The sequence below is a fragment of the Rhinatrema bivittatum genome, chromosome 8, assembly GCF_901001135.1.
Source record: "Rhinatrema bivittatum chromosome 8, aRhiBiv1.1, whole genome shotgun sequence".
In the NCBI taxonomy this organism is placed as follows: domain Eukaryota; kingdom Metazoa; phylum Chordata; class Amphibia; order Gymnophiona; family Rhinatrematidae; genus Rhinatrema; species Rhinatrema bivittatum.
This window is the reverse complement of record NC_042622.1, coordinates 85,053,356-85,071,525: the sequence shown is the minus strand read 5'-3', so window position 1 is coordinate 85,071,525 and position 18,170 is coordinate 85,053,356. Positions and strand designations below refer to the sequence as shown.

Here is an 18,170-nt window from a genome sequence, read left to right as displayed (position 1 = left end):
GATAATTTAGCAGATAGAAATTCAAAAATATAAAATTTCACGAAAAGACGAAACCAGTGGTCTTGTTGAGGGAGGGAGGAACCGACCCAGTTGGAAAGGATTACTTTTTACCCCACAAGACTGGCTTTCTGTAGGAACTTGAGAGAAGATTCCTCAATTAGAGATGTGTGCGGTGAGACTCTGAATAACCAAAGGGTAGGGTCAACTGGTATAAGAATTCTGAGCATTGTGTTACAGCTTTGATATACCCCATTCCAGGAGGACTGGATGCCTGGACAGGACCAAAAGCTGTGAAAAAATGTACTTGGAGCGTTTGTGCATTTAGGACAGTCTTGAGAGGTAATCAGTTTTGCTAGAAAAGCCTTATCAGGGTCAGATAATATTGTCTTAAAAATTTAAATTGTAGCTCCCCGTAAAAGGGCATTCTCTGTTAAGGTCGGAATATCTTTAAAACATTGAATAAATTCTTGAAAAGAAAGATAAAATTCCTGCCATTTCTGCCATCTCTCAAACAATATTTGTAGATCTCCTAAATCTGGGATTTCACGTAAAGCTCTGGAAAAGCGAGCTATAGATGGGTTTGGTTTTTGTCACATACAATAATAGCCTGTAAAACTTTAAACTGAGGTATATCCTTAAATGAGTCTTCATAAGCTTTAATAAAGTGTTGTAATTGCATGTATGCATAAAAGTCTTGGAATTGTAATGAAAATTGTTCTTGCAGTTCTTGAAAACTAAATATTAGACCTATTTGTTGAGAAAAGAGTTGAAATATAAAAGAAAGACCATGCTCTCTCAACTATGAAAGGCAGAGAGTCCCCCTCCAGGAAGAAATAAACTATTATCACATATGCTTAGGAGAGGTGATAATCGAGATGAAAGTTTAAGGTAATTGCATAAATAAGACCAGCCTCTCCGACCTGAAGTTATCAGCACTTGAGATGTTAAGTCACGTGAAATTGAGGAATTACTTAAGCGAGGGTAAGTCTAGCCAACTAAGCAGTTGCTGAAGGGGGGAGTAAAATGGGAAGTACCCAATAACCAGTCCCCTAGAAAGCGTAACATGCAAACTAAATTATAGAGATGTAAGTTGGGGCAGCCTATCCCTCCCTGTGAGATTGGTTTCATAAGGGCTTGTAAAGATATTGGGTATTTCTTCCGTTCCACAAGAATTTGCGGAGCAATTTTTCTACTTCTTTGCAATCTTTTTTATTAAGCCATATTGGTAGCAGCTGAAGGAGATATAACCGCTTGGGCAGGATCATCCTTTTAAACAGAGGAACCTTACCGAAAAGGGATAACGGTACTCCCTGCCATTTTTTAAGAGATTGGGAAGTGCCATTCAAAAGTGGGCAAATATTAACTGAATAGAGATCAGAAAGATCGTTTGGGATCTTAATCCTTAAATATTTCATTTCCCTGTCCACCCACTTTAATGGAAAGGAGCCCAACCAAGAAGAGCGAACCAGACCTCCTACATCAAAAGCTTCCAATTTATCCTGGTTAATCCTCAAGCCTGCAAACTGAACATAGGTCCCTCTGCAACCGCAGCAAAGGACCAAGAGAGGCCTTTGGCCTAGTAAGTAATATCAGAACATCGTCCGTAAAAGCGGCCATCTTAAAAGTATATTGGCCCTTTTGGAAGCCCAAGATATCCTGTGCCGAATTGATTTTCCTCAACCGGGGGTCAATGGCCAAGATATATAACAATGGAGAGCATGGACAACCTTGTTGAACTCCTCTCTGAATCCTCACATCTGATTTGAGCCAGTTAGCTAGCTATGATGTTCGACACTGGGTTAGAATATAAAAGAGAGATATAGGAAAGAATATCACCTTGAAAGCCAAATTTTCCCAAAACTGAAAAAAGGTAGGGCCATAATAATCGATCAATAGCCTTTTCCGAATCAAACCCGATGGCCAAAGCAGGAATATGGTAAAAGGTGCATGTGGAGATTGCTGTGAAAAGTTTGATAATATGGGTGCAGGCAGCCATCCCCTTCATTAAACGAACTTGGTGTTCAGAAATGAGACAAGGAAGGAGAACTCCTATCCGATCTTCTAGTACTTTTGCCAGAATATTTAGGTCACAGTTAAGAAGTGAGATGGGCTTATAAAAGGCAGGAGAAAGGGGATTCTTTCCTGGCTTAGGCAATACTGTGATATGTGCCATATTAAAATGGGATGGAAAGGTTCCCCTTTTTAATACATCAATATAGAAGGAAGTCAGAGGACCTATTACTTGAGCTTTTAATAATTTTTAAAAGTCGTAGGAAAACCCATCAGGGACCGGGGGCCTTATCAGTTTTGCTAGTAATAATCATGTTTAAAATCTCAAAGGACTGAATCGATCTGTTAAGAAAAAGCAGTTGGTCTTCCGTTAATTTTGGTAATGGAAGATTCCTAAAGAAATCCTCCTCCTCATGTGAGCCATCTGGTATGTCATCAGTTTAGAGAGACTTGTAAAAGACCCTAAAGACATCAAAAATATTGCTCCTCTTGGATACTATCTCTCCCTGGGAAGTTTTCATGCGAGAAATAAGTTTTTCTCTTATAGGACTGAACCATATTAGCCAAATATCTACCTGCTTTGTTTCCAAAACAAAAAAAGTTGTGTTCAGAAACCTGTAGGGATTTATATGCTCTCTGCTGTAATAATGAGTTCAGGTCTCTCAGGATAGTGAAGTAAGCTGAGTTGGGTTCTGAGGAGGGCTGAGAAATGAGTTTTTGTTTAGCTGTTCTTAACTGGGATTCTAACTGTAAAACAGCATTGTTAATCTTATGCCTGTGCGAGGATACAAAAGAGAGAATTTCTCCTCGGATTACTACTTTCCCAGTTTCCCAGAAAAATTAAGGGTTTTGACAACTAGATGCCATCTTCTTCAGGGGATGACCCAATCCTTAAAAGATACTTATCCTAAAAGTGTTACGGCCGCCGGCCGCGGCGGTCCATGGCCGGGTCCCAGCACTTACCCGCGGCATCGGGTCTCTGCTGAGGCTCCTGCAGGTGCAGGGAGCCTCTGATGACGTTCTCCGCGTGGCCTGGGCCGCTGCTTGGCTGGCCGCGGGGCTCTGCTTCAGGCGGTGACTCCGCCCCTTTTCCCCCTGCTGCACTAGGGCCGCGCGCGCGGCTGAAGACAAGATTTAAAGGGGCCACGACAGGAAGTGTCGTGGCTCCCTTCTGAAGCACTTCCTCCAGGTTCCTGTATTTAAAGGCAAGGTTTAAGGAAGAAGGAAAGCCAGGAGTCATAGTTGGTAAGAAAGGAGGAGGGGGGATTTATCAAGGGGTTAATGGGGGTAAATAGGTGGATGGAATGAGCCTCAAAGGAAGAAAAGGAATGGGGCTAAGGTGGAAGAATGGGTTGAATTCTTCAGGAGGGGGAGAGCAGCAGTCCAACACCATTGCAGCCTACTGTAGGAAGTGCATGGGAGAAAAGATAACTGCCATGACAGAGAGCAGCAACTGAAGCAGAGTCCTTAGAGGAAAATCAAGACTCAGTCAAGGTGAAATGTTGAAGAGTATTAGAGAGAAAGAGGATATGCATGTAGGTAAGCTTAGTGGAAATACAGCAGGCCTTCCACAGGGAGCATGAGAAAGAGAAAGAAGAGGGGATAGGCATAAGATTGGAGGGGTAACGGTATCGGAGCAGAGGCTGGGGTCAGTATACTATTGCCCATTTCTGGGATCTTCAGTATTTGCTGGTTTGCAGACCAAGGCTTACTGATAAACCTGCTTAAAAGTAAGATTTCCAAGAAACAAAAGCACAGCTGTTGTTCATAGCTATATCATTAACTTTAATGTGTCATTTCCTGATATCAGAGCAGAGCAGTACAGACAGGACCATGGGAACAGAAATGCATGTCTAGCATCAGCTCCAGCACCCTGCAATAACCTTCTGCATTCAAAGACAGCAGGAGCAGCAGAACATTCTGGGTGGCATATCCCGACCCAGGCAGAGCAGCAGACCATCCCATAGCACTGTGTAGGCAGAGTGGGGGTTCAAGATTTCCACTTCAGATGGAGATTAGAAGCTATGAAGGTATGTGAAATGCTTAAATGCTTTCAATTAATACTGTTGCTAAGAGTGCTGTTTCTTATAGCATAAGAGATGTTATCTTGTACTTATTGGAACAAATTCAGTCTCTTAATCCTCTGGCCCATAATCTAATTTATTCTTTACATCACACTGGATACATCTCATAGCATCCTCTGTGGAAGCTTATTTCCTTGAAATCTCAGGAGTAGACTGGTAGTTAATTTCAGGAGCTTTGCTTGGTTCTCTTTCTCTTCTTTCCTCGGGGAGATCTGGGGGAGGCTGCTCACTTAGGCTTACACTGAGCAGCCCTTGGGCAAGGTGCGGACAATGTCCTCCAGATTCAGTTTTTCAGCCTGGATCTCATCAATCTCCTGTTCATACTCCTGGATCTTTAGCCTCTGTTGTTCGGCCTCCTGCTGAAGCCGCTGCAGTGTCCTGTCCAGGGCCCCAGACCGTGCTAGGTGCTGCTGCAGGAGATCCAGCTCAGCCCAGCTCTGGCTCAGCCCTGCGCTGCTGGGTCCATCCTGCCCCAGCGTCCCTGGGGATGAGAAAGAAACGACAGAGCGGTTTCAGGACGGACCCTAGCATAAGACCAGTTGGGGGTGGGAGGGAGAGGAAGCAGAATTTTCTAAGACTCTTCCAGTACTTTCACTGAGTCAGGATTCTAGGACTGGAGTAGCCCAGCCCTTCCCCCAGGAGTTCATGCTGGGTCTGAGGACCTCATGCAGAGCCAGCCCTCTAAGCATTTTCCATCACATTCACTGTAAAAGTAAACAGAGCATCTTAAAAGAATTCCTCAGCCTTGTGCCATGCACTGGGGAATGTCTGTGGTGGCACAATGTGGGTAGATGCCCCCTCTCATTCATCAGGCCCAAGCGCTGTATGCCAACGACTGGCCTTACCTAGAGCAGCGAGCAGGTCTGACAGTGCCTCCTTGTCCAGTTCCAGGGAGTGCCAGGCATCCTGCAACATCTTTTTAACACTCTTCATTCCAGCCTTTGCCTTCCTCCCCAGCAGAGAAACAGAAAATGTTTTTACCAAATGTGTCCCGAAGCACCAGCTCCCAACCTGCACATGCACCCACTGATGTTCTGCAGCATGCATGCCCCTGCTAAAGAGACCCAACCAGAATCCATCCCGCAAATGCAGCTGCCAAGAAAATGCCCTTCCCTAATCACTATGGCCCTTTAACCTGGAATGATTCGGGACTTTTATTCAGATCTTTAGTGAATCAGTTCCTTACTGATCTCTATGTGATGGCGCTCAGGGGCCAGTGCTGCTGCATGCCATTAAGGCTGGAGACTGTCCGTTCCAGCCTTGATGAGAAATGCGGAATGTTTTGTCTCTCTTCCTATATAAATAAATACTGCAATCAAAAAATCTGTAATTAAGGTCTTCCCAGTGGTGTGATTTGTTCTTTGGGATTTATGTGGGAGGTCGAGGAGAGAAACCTTGGGAGCAGTGCAGGGGAAAGCACATGACCCAAAATGAAACAAGGAAGGAAAAACTGCAGAGCACTCCTTATGGGCCGTGATTTCTTGGGAACTCCCGCTGTCTGTACAGGCTGAATACTCACAGTGCTCCCAAGGCGTCAGTATCATCCATTGTAAGAATAGGATACTCCTACCTTTCCACCAGTGCTGCTACTTTAGTTGAAAAAGCTATTTTTTCCCCCCAGTTTTTGGCTAGATAGATACTGTGTCTAAGTTTTCTGGGAATCCATTATTCTAATTCTAGGTTTTATACAGATCTTCCTATTCTGAAAATGTTATTGCTGTAGGTTGAATGGTTTGGAAGATAATGTGGCTAGAGTTAGACAAAGCACCAAGATAACGATGCAGGGGTAGATTTTATAAGAAGCTCTCGCGCGCCCATGTGCACGTGGTTCCCGGCACGCACGCATGGATGCGCCGATGTTATAACATGTGCGCGCATGTTATAAAATCGGGTGGCCATGTGCGTGCGTGCGGCGCGCACAAAGGGGGGGGGGGTGTGTACTTTTGCAAAGTCTGCGCAGTGACGAAATCGGGCCTTCCCCAGTTCCCTCCCAGTCCCTTCCACTTAAGGGAACTTCCCTAACCCCCCCCCTACCTAAACCCCGTCCCAAAAACTTGCACTTTTTTTGTTTCGCCAGTTACTGCTCCCCTGGAGCAGAAGTAGTTTGTGCGCGCCTGCTGACTGCTGGCACTGCTTCCCCGGGACCGAAGCTAATGGCCGCTGTCCCGGCCGGCCTCCATCCCACCCTGCCCCTTCCTGCCCAGGCTACACCCCCCCCCCAGCCCACCCCCTTTTCAGGGCCTGGCAATTGTGCGTGTATCGTCTCTTACATGTGTGGTCGGGCCCTTTTGAAAATGCGTGTGGCACGCGCACAGGGCCCGGCCTCTCGCTTAAGTGACTATATTTGTGCGCGTGGCAGATTTAAAATTCGGCTGTTATTATTTTTAAAAAGCTCTAAAAAGTGATTACCTTCTCTGCTTCCTCAAGCTTCTCCTCGAGTATCTTGGAAGCCTGAAGCTGCCCGAGTATTTCCTGCAGGCTTCCACTGGCTCTCTTTGCAAGGTCACTGGGGTGCCCATGCTCCTGCTTTACCTCTTGCACTAGATCCCTAGAGCCCTATCAGGAAGAGGAAAACAGTCAGGTTATCTCAGGTGGCCAGCCAGAGGGTCAGTCCGTCCTTAGGAGACAGGGCATGCTAAACTTTCAGCCTGTCTGACCTGAAGGGTCTCCCTGATGCTTCTCTCAGCCTCTTGGGCCATCTTCTTGGCAGTGAGAGAGAGAGAGGTGGAATTTCCCAGCATCCTCTCTGCCTGCCTGGTCTTTTTCAGGGCATTGATGATCATTCTGTCCTGGATGATTTCCATCTTCCTCCTGCTTGCTGACATTTGGGCTTTCTGATACACCAACATCTGCCACATATCTTAAGAGAGTAAAAAAAAAAAAAAAAAAAAAGAGAAGCAGCAGTGAGGACCAGTCTGAGGACTAAAGCAATTCTTTTACTGTAGTGTGGGGGAAAGTGGTAGATATGTATGTGGTGAGGGATATGGATGGGTGCTGGACAGACAGCAGCGCACCACTAAAAAAAACCCCAAGGGGGTCTGACCTCAGGCCACAGTGTGATTTTGGCTCATCCCAGGTCAAAGTTCAGGAGTTTTGGGGTTGGATTTTTTGCTAAAACTTAGGCTAAATTTGGTAAAAATGCTTTACAAATAAATGTGTAGAATAACAGTTGGAATTTTTGCCTTTTATTTTAGGTTTTGAGGTGCAAGTGAAGATTTGCAAAGCTTTTATCCATTGTGCATTTAGACGTTCCTCTATCCCCTTTTCTACCAGATCCCAGAGACTAAACAGAAGAATGATCAACTTTCTCTGCAAAGGGAACCTGCTGCTTGTGGGAGAAGGGTTCATTGACTATTACTCTCCTACCCACTGACCAAGTGCTTTCTGAGTACCTTGGACAGCAGCTTTAGGATTTTACCTTTTAAGTCAGAAAGTATAGACTTTGCTCCTGTGGCAATTATCTTTCCATCTGAAACTGAAGAGGTGGCCAGGGTCAAGGCAGAGTGGCACCTCTCCTGCAGCTGTGGGTACAAGGAAAGCAGAACATAATTAAAAAGGGTAAGCAGAGTGAGCAGGGACGGGTAACAGCAGAGAGGGGCAGTGGTTGCCAGAAAAGGGCGGCACAGCCAAGTGAAATACAGCGACACTCCGATATCTGATTACTGAGTAAACATCCACAAACCCAAACTTCACAGAAGAGGTGAATGGTGGAAAAGTTACAGAACACTAACCTGGTCAGAGAATAACCCATGAATACAACTTCTGTGCACCAGACTGAAAAACATCCCCCAGGCAGAGAATAATCAGAAGGGAAAGAGAAAGACCTACTGAGAGCACCGAGACCCAAGCTTTGCTGCTACCTCTAGTGATGCTATAGTATTAATGCTAATACTATGATGTGAGAGCCTCTCATCATTCTCAGTGGGGCAGGAAAGCACTCAGCCAAGAGTACCGACAGATGTGAAGCTTGTGTGACGCACACATCCAGTTGAGGGGAGGGCCAGGCATGGGGCATGCCCGACCTAAAGAAGGATCTGTTTAATTCTGCATCTTTTTATTGAGAAGAAGGATCTTGCGTACTGTGTACAATTCTGGTCACCACATCTCAAAAAAAGATATAGTTGCACTGGAGAAGGTTCAGAGAAGGGCAACCAAAATGATAAAGGGGATGGAACGGCTCCCCCTATGAGAAAAGGCTAAAGGGGTTAGGGCTGTTCAGCCTGGAGAAGAGACAGCTGAGGGAAGATATGATAGAGGTCTTTAAAATCATTGTTACGCCCGGTCACAGACAGCTGCGACCGCTGTTGCTCACCTCTTTCTTCACTTCCCTGACTCCGTGGGGTAGACTGGCAGCCTCCTCCAGCTGCCAACGGCATGGACGCCACCGACCGCCATCTTGCCGTCGGAATCCCTTAGGCACGCACGTGCACAGGCCAGTCTTAAGCACATCATGGCAGGAACCTCGGGGCGTCCCCTCCAGATGATGTCATCCCTCCAGAATATTTAAACAAGCTGGCCCTGCCTACCGACAACTTGGTAAAGAGATTCCTCCTTGCTAAATCCGCCTCGCTCTCAGAGGACCCTGCGTTCCAGTTCCTGCTCCTGGCATAAGACGTCTTGGGTACCCGCTCCTCGGGGGCCCTTTCCTCGTCTTGGCTCTCTGCTCCTCGGAGGACCTAATGCTTGGGACTTCTGCCTGCCCTGTTCCCTGGGACTTCCGTGGAACCATTGCTACTCTCTCTTTTCATGAGTACCCTGCTCTGCAGACTACTTCCTGTGCTACCGAGGACCTCTCTGGTGTACCCCGCTTTACGGACCATTACCATCTCTACTGAGGTGTCCATCAGGTATATCCTGCTCTGTGGACCTTTTCCAACTCTACTGAGGACCTCATCGGTGTACACCACTTCGCGGACCATTAACATCTCTACTAAGGACCTCATCAAGCGTACCCCACTCTGTGGACTGTCATCATCTCTACTGAGGACCCTCTCCGGTGTACTCTGCTCCGTGGACCATTACCATCTCTACTAAGGACCTCGTCTGTGTACCCCGCCCTGCGGACCACTACCAACTCTCCTGAGGACCTTCTTCAGTGTACCCCACTCCACGGGCCACCACCATCTCTGCTGAAGACTTCATCAGTGTACCCCACTCTGTGGACCATTACCAACTCTACAGAGCTATCCTCTCTGGGTATCCCCCATTCCACCGACCCTGTGTTTCTGGGTCTGAGACCTCCTCTCTGACATCCCCCGCTCCACGGGTAGTGTCACTATATCTTTTTAATAAAGACTCTAGACTGAAACTGTGTCTGACATCAGCTGAGACCTTGCCTCCCGATGGTGAGGCTCACGGGCCTCCTCCCTGTGGGCGGTACCACCTCTCACCTCGGCCCAGGTCCTACACATTACTAACCATAACAATCATGAAAGGTCTAGAATGGGATGGATTTAAATCTGTTATTTACTCTTTCAGATAATAGAAGGGGGCACTCCATGAAGTTAGCAAGTAGCACATTTAAAACTAATTGGAGAAATTTTTTTTCACTCAAAACACAATTAACCTCTGGAATTTGTTGCCAGAGTATACAGTTACTGCAGTCAGTATAGCTGGGTTTTAAAAGGTTTGGATAAGTTCTTGGAGGAGAAGTCCATTAAATGCTATTAATCAAATTGTCTTATAGAATAACCACTGCTATTACTTGCATCAGTAGCATGGGATCTACTTAGTGTTTTTGGGTACTTGCCAGGAACTTGTAGCCTGGATTGGCCACTGTTGGAAACAGGATATTGGGCTTGATGGACCCTTGGTCTGACCCAGTATGGCAATTTCTTATGTTCTCGTGCTCTTATGTTTTATTGATGTCCTTTCATGAATCACAGCATCAGCATTTCATAGATCTAAGGGTGACAGATTTACCAGAAAGAGCACTCCTTTCAGGATGATTGCACTTGATGATCTCAAGGTAGTACAACAGCGTGACAAGACTGTGACCAGTGCCAGAAGGATATTGGAGTGCATCTGGAGAGGCATAACCATTAGAAACACCACAAGTATGTCACTATCACTGAGAGCACATGTGTGGGAGTGGCATTCCTATGTCTCCTGTGTGGTCCTAGTGCTGCTTGTTTCCATTTACAGCAAACAGAACACCTGCCTGAGTCACATGGCAAGCCAGCAGATCAACAGCCATCAAAACTGGAATGTGACACTGACACATGACAGTGCTTCAGCTCTGCAAAGTAAAAGGCTGGAGCTGCCGTGGTGTCAGTTGTGATGCAAGGTCACAGATGGACAGACAGACAAAGCCTTCCCGTTAGCCATGCTTGCGATCCTTTTAGGTATACTTTTATGAAGTAAGTGATAATGTCTCTGAACAGGTTCTCACGTGGAGGTCTCACGTGGGTTCTCACGTGAGTTCTCACATGGAGGTCACATCTCCAAAAGAATATGGACAGAGTGAATTGGTCCAGAGAAAGGTTACCAAAATAGTGCAGGGTCTGAACAAAATGTCTTACGAAATGAGATTTAAGGATTTAATCTGTATAACTTGGAGGACTATGAAGGGGGAATATGACAGAAAGAGGCAAAATCTCAGTGGGTAGAATGCTTTAGGATAAGAAGTCATGGTAAGAGGGACTATGAGGGGAGACTTGGGAGCAACATCAGAAAATCTTTCTTCACAGAAAGGATGGTGGATGGATGGAACAACCTCCTCAAGGAAGTGCTGATGGCAAAATCAGTAACAAACTTAAAAAAAAAAGTGAGATAAGCATAGGAGACCCCTAGTAGCTAAGAAAGGAAGGGAAAAATAGAGATCAACTATTGCATGAGGAAGTGAACTGGGCAGACTGGATGGTCCTTATCAGCCATCTTCTCCATCTCTAGCCTGACCCTCACCTCTTTACCCTGCTGTGCTCTTTGCAACTGCCTATGGGACGCTTCCAACGGGGACTCCCAGGTCATCCGCATCTTCTGGTCCTTCAGCTCCCACACCTGCTCCAGAGCCTTCGCTTTGCTGCTCAGAGCTTCCACCTCTCTTTCTGGGAGCTGTGGAAGATCATGAATGGGGATCACTGCTTGGAACTGCTAGCAATCATGTCAGAGTTTTGGTGAAAGGCAGCAGAAGGTTGTCAGGCTGTGATTGGTCTTACAAGCCTTGATTATATTAGAAAGGCGCTATATTAAATCCAGTACATAATAATAACCAAGACTGCCTGCACAAAATGAATTGCTTGTATTTTCAATTAATGGCTTTTTAATAAATCAGAATCCAATGGTTATATTATGGTAGTAATCATATCTTCTATTGCTCCTACCTAAGTTTTCTTTCAATTTGCATACCTCATTTAAAGCATTCTTATTAAACATTTTATGTAATTTGATGTTTTGGCATATCTGTCCATGTCTGGACTTCTGCAGGTAGGAAACTGACCAGTGGTGTGGGAGAGGCCAGGCTGGAAAGACTCTTTGTCATTTCATTGCTGGCCTGCTGAAGAGTGGCCGATGTCTGCTGGGCTTCAGTCGCTGCCTTTTCTACTGAGTTCTCAAGGTCCTCCTGAGCATCCCGGACCTGCTGATACCTGTGGGAACAATCAGAGGCTAGCAGCCAGCATCCCTCCCTTTAATGCTTCCAGATTTTGGAAACAAATAAAAATTAAATTGGAAAATGAGGTGATATGAAGAACTGTAGACAGTCCCAAACTGATTCACCTAATTCCACTGTGCTTAGTAGTAAGTTATCACTGGCCACTAGATGGCAGCAAAGACATTGAGAAAAGTTTAACAAATCAAACAAACAAAAAATACTTAAAAAAATATATACAAAACGTTTTGCATGTTAACCTGACTGTGAAAGAAAGACAAGCAGGCGGAGAGCTTTTTAGGTAAAAAAAAAAAAAAAAAAAAGAAAAGCTGCAAACTTTATTCATCCACAGATTTTTCACCTAAGGAGGCATTGGAGCCTAGGGGTTAAAGCAGCAGACTAAGACCTCGGGGAAGCCAGGGTTCAAATCCTGTGACTTTGGGCAGGATGGATCACATCCTTCTCTGCTGTCTCAGGCACACACTTAGGGCCAAGTATAATAAGGTATGTTGTAAAGCTGCACACACATTCAGCAGAAGAATAAATGTAACTCTTGTTGCAGTAAGCAAATGGTATGCTAATACATTGTCAGTTAAAAAAAAAAAAAAAAAAAAGCGCTCAAACCCAAGTTAAAATATGGGCTCAGGCCCATTTTAGCTCAAAAGCTGGGGGGAGGAGGGTGGTGGCAGGCAAGATCCAGCACTGTAGGAAAAGAAAGCACAGGGCAGAGGAAAAGCCACTGTCCTCTCCCTTTTATGCGCAGAAAACATGTGTTTTGTGCCCATAAGGTGAGATTTATACACACAGTGCTGAAAACATTTTTCATGCACATAAAGCATATTTTACATGCACAAAGCATGTTCTTTGTGCAGAAATCCTGATTACAAGTCCTGCCACCAGAACTCCAGCTTAGGACCATAGATTAACATTAGTCCTGGAAACTTTACTCATCCTCTGATGAGGAGTAAAGTTTCCAGCCGTAAGAAAACAAGAGTTAAGCCAGCACCCCGCTCTACATTGGGGGATAATAGCCAATGCCTTCATTAGCATGGGATTTGCATGAGAAGGCATTAACCTGTAGGCACATTGCAATGTGCACCCATTGTTTTATGCAAAACTCCTTGCTGCACTGACAGTAAAGTTTTCCATAAAAAGGGGGCACATAACTGTGGGTTAAACTGTGCATTTTGTCAAACACACCTTATTACTTCAGCCTTTCAGACTGTAAGTTCTCTTGGGACAGGAAAAATACCTACTGTACCTGACTATAACTCAAAGGCATGACCTAAATAAAACTTTCCTGCCTCTAAGATAGGGCTTCCCAAACCTGTCCTGGGGATCCCACAGGCAGTCGGGTTTTCAGGAGATCCACAATGAATATGCATGAGATAAATATTGAGTCTCCATGATATGCAAATTTACTTAATACATATTCACTGTGGATCTCCTGAAAACCCAACTGGCTGTGGGGTCCCCAGGACGGGTTTGGGAAGCTCTGCTATAGGAGATGCCCCATGCTACTGAGCTCAAATGAATTATTCTGCATACCCATTACTTCAGAATTTGCTTTTAAAAAGCATGAAGTGTTGCTCACTCACTCAGGCAGAAGTCCTCCATCCACTTGTAGCTACATTGAAATGTTACCCCAATAAAAATGAAGCTTATTCATTTATGGACACTTCTACAGCCAAAACAGACGGAATTGCTTCCTTCACCAACAACCAAAATCCCTTTTATTGCAAGAAGCAGGAATTAGAGGGGAGCAGGCTGAGGTTCCTGAGCTACTCTGCCCATGGCTCTTGCAGCTCCTTCCTTTCTCATCTCTATAGCTATCCATACTGCTGAAGATAGAGCTCTTCCCACTCCTGTGAAGAGTTTACCAGTCTTCCAGCTCAGCTCGGACTCCTCTGCTGGACTGATCCTCCAGAATACTCTGCAGGAGCTTGTGGCTGCTGTGAGCTGCCAGAAGAGCCCTGTGGGCCACAGACTCTATCTCTTGGGCTTTTTCCTTGTGACTGAAAGAAACACAATGGGACAAGGAACAGAGGTTAAAAAAGGCCTGGCACACAATCAGCAGGTACAGGCAGTCAGGGTAACGAGTCAGAAATAGGGTTAGAGAAAGGGATAAGAGTGGACTGAACACTAGTGTGCTTACCTTTCCACCAGCTTCTGGGTCTCCAATGCCAAGCGGGTCCAGTTTGTTGGTTGGTTTGGAATCATAAGAGGAAACACCTTAAAGAAGCATTAAATGAAGCAACAAAATCAGCATCAAGCAGCAAGACATCCTCACTCCAAAGAGATGGAAAGAGTAAAGGAGTAGGCAGAAAGAAGGGTAGGGCAGCTCACTGCTGCTCTTGTGTGTGTGACAGGATAGGGAATACAGTAGGCACAGGATGGACTCATGCTCCAGAGGACATTGAAAAAATGTTGCTGGGTTGACATCAGAGAGGATCTAATTCCAAACCTCTTGCAGCATCCCCATTTGAGAAACCCTAGAGCAGGGGTCAGGAACCTTTTTGGCTGAGAGAGCCATAAACGCCACATATTTTAAAATGTAATTCCATGAGAGCCATACAATATGTTTAAAACTAAATACAAGTAAATGTGTGCATTTTATGTAAGATCACACTTTTAAAGTACAATAAGTCTCTGAAAATATTACACCAGGCCTTAAGACACCAATACATCTCCTATTAGGAAAACGGACCAAGTCAGGCTGCTATAGAGTCCTACACAGAAACTACACGCCAGCAGAAAACCTCACCTGAATCACGTGCTGTCCCTCACCTAACATAGAATAAAGAGACCAAAACGCATAACAAGAAGCATGCAGACAAAAACTGAATTGGAAACTGCAACAAGCCAGAGTCTCTGTATGCAGTGTAACAAAGGAAAAAGAAACATCACACATCCTTATAAAACAAATCAAGAAATATAAAATCATCAGCAGTAAAACTGTACTAACAAAAAGAACATATTTCGAAACAGCTGATGAGTGGAATATCCAATAATTAAAAACTCATATAAAACATTTCCAGATACCAACAAAATATTTCAAAATAGCAGACACAAAGATCCAGTAATGAAAAATAATAAGGATACAAACATTTTTTTGCTCTGCATACCTGGGAACGTTTGATATCCAGGTGTCCTGAGATTGTTCTGAATTAGCAGGAGGTGGGGTGGTTTGCTTGGAACTTTCTCCTCTCTCAGTCACATACCAGCGCTCTCTCTCACACTGGCTCTCAATGACACACCTATACACACATGCTCTCAGTCACTCACATATACAAATGTTTTTTCTCTCTCACTTATATAGGCTCTTAATTACACATTTACACACATGCTGTCTATCTTTTCACGCTTACACACACACAGGCTTTCAATCACATAAATACATGCTGTCTTTTTCTCTCACACACAGACTCTCATTCACATGCTTACAAACATGTCCTCTCTTTCTCTCATTTACACACAGGCTCTCAATCACATACTCACATGCTCCCTCACCTAAATCAGCTCTCAATCACACACATACACACATGGTCTCTCTCTCTCATTTAAACACAGGCTCTCAATCACATACTCACATGCTCCATCACCTAAACCAGCTGTCAATCAGACACAGACACACATGATCTCTCTCTTACTTATACACACAGGCTCTTAATCATACATACACATGATCTCTCTCACACACAAAGGATCTCAATCATACACACATACTCTTTCAAACAAACAGGTTTTCAATTACAAACTTACACATACAGGTTCCCAATGGTAAACTTACATTCATGCTCTCTCTTTCACAGGCAGGATCTCAATCACAGACATACTCTCTTTCACATATACAGGCTCTCAATCATTCACATACATGCAATCTCTCACTCACACACACAGGATCTCAAACACACATGCTTGCTCGCTCATTCATTCACTCTCTCTCTCCCCCCCCCCCCCCCCCGGGAACTCGCAGCAGCAGCAGCCACCTCCCAACGCTAACCTCCTTCATTTTCAGCCCTCGCGGAGGCGAAGGCGGAGTCCCATCGGCCGCGGTTGAAGATTTTCATTTTCCTCCGAGCCGCGCTGCTCTCTTCTTCCCGCGGCCCGGAAGAGGAAGTGGAGAGCATCGGGTGCCTGCGCGGGAAGACCCGCGCAGGCACCCGATGACTCCAGCGCTGGCACCCGGCTGACACCCGATGACTCCCGCGCAGGCACCCGGTGCCGCTGACTCCAGCTGTCCTGCTGCGTTCCGCCCGGGCTGACAGCATTTTAAGCCCGGGCGGCGGAGGACCGGGGAGCAGCTGGGTCAGCGGGGAACCGCGAAGTATGGCGACACTTGTCTGCGAGCCAGATGCAGCCCTCAAAAGAGCCATATCTGGCTCGCGAGCCATGGGTTCCCGACCCCTGCCCTAGAGGAAGGTGGAGGAGAGTCTGTTTCATGTACCAGTGTGCGAAGCATTTCCGCGGTCTGGTGCAGCTCCCTCTGCACAGATCCCAGGACAACCCCCTGCTCCTGCAGGAGGTGGCAGGATTTCTGGGCTTGGCCTTCAGAGCAGCTCAGGTTCTTGCTGACATTCCTTAGCTGACTCCAGGTACTGGAAACTGAGTCCTCTAGGTCCATAATCTGCTGCAGGAAGGCATCCTTAGTACCTGAAGGCATGCAGCACAGAAAGGGTTAATCCCTTAAAACCTGCTCATCCCTGATACTTGAATGTCTCTGGCACAGAAAGGGTTAATCCCCTAAAACCTGCTCATCCCTGATAGTTGTACAATTCCAGCACAGAAATGGTTAATCCCCTAAAACCTGCTCAGCCCTAATAATTGTTCATCTCTGGCACAGAAAGGGTTAATCCCCTAAACCCGGCTCATCCCTGATAGTTGTACAATTCCAGCACAGAAATGGTTAATCCCCTAAAACCTGCTCAGCCCTGATACTTGTACACCTCCAGCACAGAAATGGTTAATCCCCTAAAACCTGCTCAGCCCTGATACTTGTACATCTCCGGCACAGAAAGGGTTAATCCCCTAAACCCAGCTCATCCCTGATACTTGTACACCTGCAGCACAGAAAGGATTAACCTTCTAACATTTGCACATATCCATATCCAACAATTAAAGTCCTAAAATCTGGACATAACAGGCAATGAAAAGGGTTAAGAAAGTGGTCCTATGCACTTCTTGCTGCTTTAGCTCCATAAATCACTTTAATCTGTTCTGGGGCTTGAAGTCACAGGTCCCAGAATGTCCCTAAAAGTAGCAACATGGGCCATGCCTGGCTCTGTATGATACACGCATGATTCTGGCACTTAACCATGTAACAAAAGAAACTGCAGTTTATTTATGCCACTGATAATTGTCCCCAAGGGAGAGAGGGTGGGGGAGGGGCACTGCTGTTTCTGCAAGATCTGGGTCAGAATTAGTTGCAGAGGTACCTTGTAGCTGGTAGGCATGAGGGAGTTGGTCCTGACGTGGAGCCTCTGCCAGCATGGGCTGCTGTCGGGATCCTCCCCATATGCTCTGGCACTCAGGTTTCTGCAGCCACTGCTGGATCTTCTCCAAGTGCATCCTCAGACTGTCAGCCTGTGGCACAGAGGGGCAGGTCAGACAGAGGGAAGAGGTACAAAAGAGAGAAGGGGGAGCGCTCTTACCTTAGCCTTCACTAGTGTGTAGCAGAGTGGGCACTCATCACAGCCTGCTCGGACAGGGTTATAGAAGAAGTTCACCTCACACTGGTCACATTTGTATCCCACAAAACCATCCCGGCAGAAACATGTCCCGTTCTCACGGCATTGAGAAGTAAGAGATCCCAGCAGAGAGCAGTTACAGGCTGGAAAATGGGAAGAGAAGAGGAGAGAGGTACACTGATTGTAGAAAAGGGCAGTGCCACTGAAGATAGACAAACCCAGACCCTGCTCACTGAGGGGCCAATGCGATAATGTGTGGTTAAAACCATGTGCTGAAATTCAGTGCACTTTTTCTTAATGCACGGGTTGAAAAAATGTTAAAATCCCGATGCAATAAACTGATGCTATGCTAAGATATTGGGAGTTTAAAAAGTGCGCCGAGTGGAAAATGTGCGTACAAATCAGAGTTTAAATGTGAACTCAACACAAGCAGAATGCACGTTTTAAACTCCAGGGAGTGGGGGAATCTCTCAGTTGTGCTTTGTGTGCATAAAAGACTGATAAGGAGTAGAATTTCCAGGGCTAAGAAAACATGAGTTATGCCAGGGCACCTCTCTGCATTGGGTGATAAATAAATAAAATAAATAAAATTAACTATTATTTAAAAGTATTTATATACCGTTTTTCAAAACAAGGTTTTTTTGTCAAAACGGTTTACATAGTAAAATGAAAATAAAATAAAATAAAATAGAGTTAAAAATTAAAGATAAAAAATAAAATTAAAATACAAAAACTGATATATACCTCATGGTAACAAAAAATCTAATTAAATAAACAGAACTGGAGCTGGGCCATAATACA

General features: G+C 45.4%; 1 protein-coding gene across 4 annotated transcripts in view; it reads right to left on the bottom strand.

Moving 5' to 3' along the window:
• Positions 1–3,769: 3,769 nt before the first annotated feature.
• The window catches only part of LAMC3 (laminin subunit gamma 3), a 62,972-nt gene continuing 48,571 nt past the window's right edge, over positions 3,770–18,170 (bottom strand). For 2 of the 4 annotated variants that reach the window (XM_029612552.1, XM_029612555.1), the window contains 12 exons: positions 17,334–17,512; positions 17,118–17,265; positions 16,130–16,335; positions 13,838–13,914; positions 13,563–13,697; positions 11,533–11,680; positions 10,998–11,147; positions 7,513–7,615; positions 6,752–6,954; positions 6,504–6,650; positions 4,940–5,048; positions 3,770–4,575 (listed from right to left, as the gene is read on the bottom strand). In XM_029612552.1, the coding sequence (XP_029468412.1) occupies positions 4,331–4,575; positions 4,940–5,048; positions 6,504–6,650; positions 6,752–6,954; positions 7,513–7,615; positions 10,998–11,147; positions 11,533–11,680; positions 13,563–13,697; positions 13,838–13,914; positions 16,130–16,335; positions 17,118–17,265; positions 17,334–17,512 (1,850 nt within the window). In that variant the 3' untranslated portion in view covers positions 3,770–4,330. The remainder of the gene's footprint in view (positions 4,576–4,939; positions 5,049–6,503; positions 6,651–6,751; positions 6,955–7,512; positions 7,616–10,997; positions 11,148–11,532; positions 11,681–13,562; positions 13,698–13,837; positions 13,915–16,129; positions 16,336–17,117; positions 17,266–17,333; positions 17,513–18,170) is intronic. The other 2 variants (XM_029612553.1, XR_003858200.1) reach the window with 2 other exon arrangements.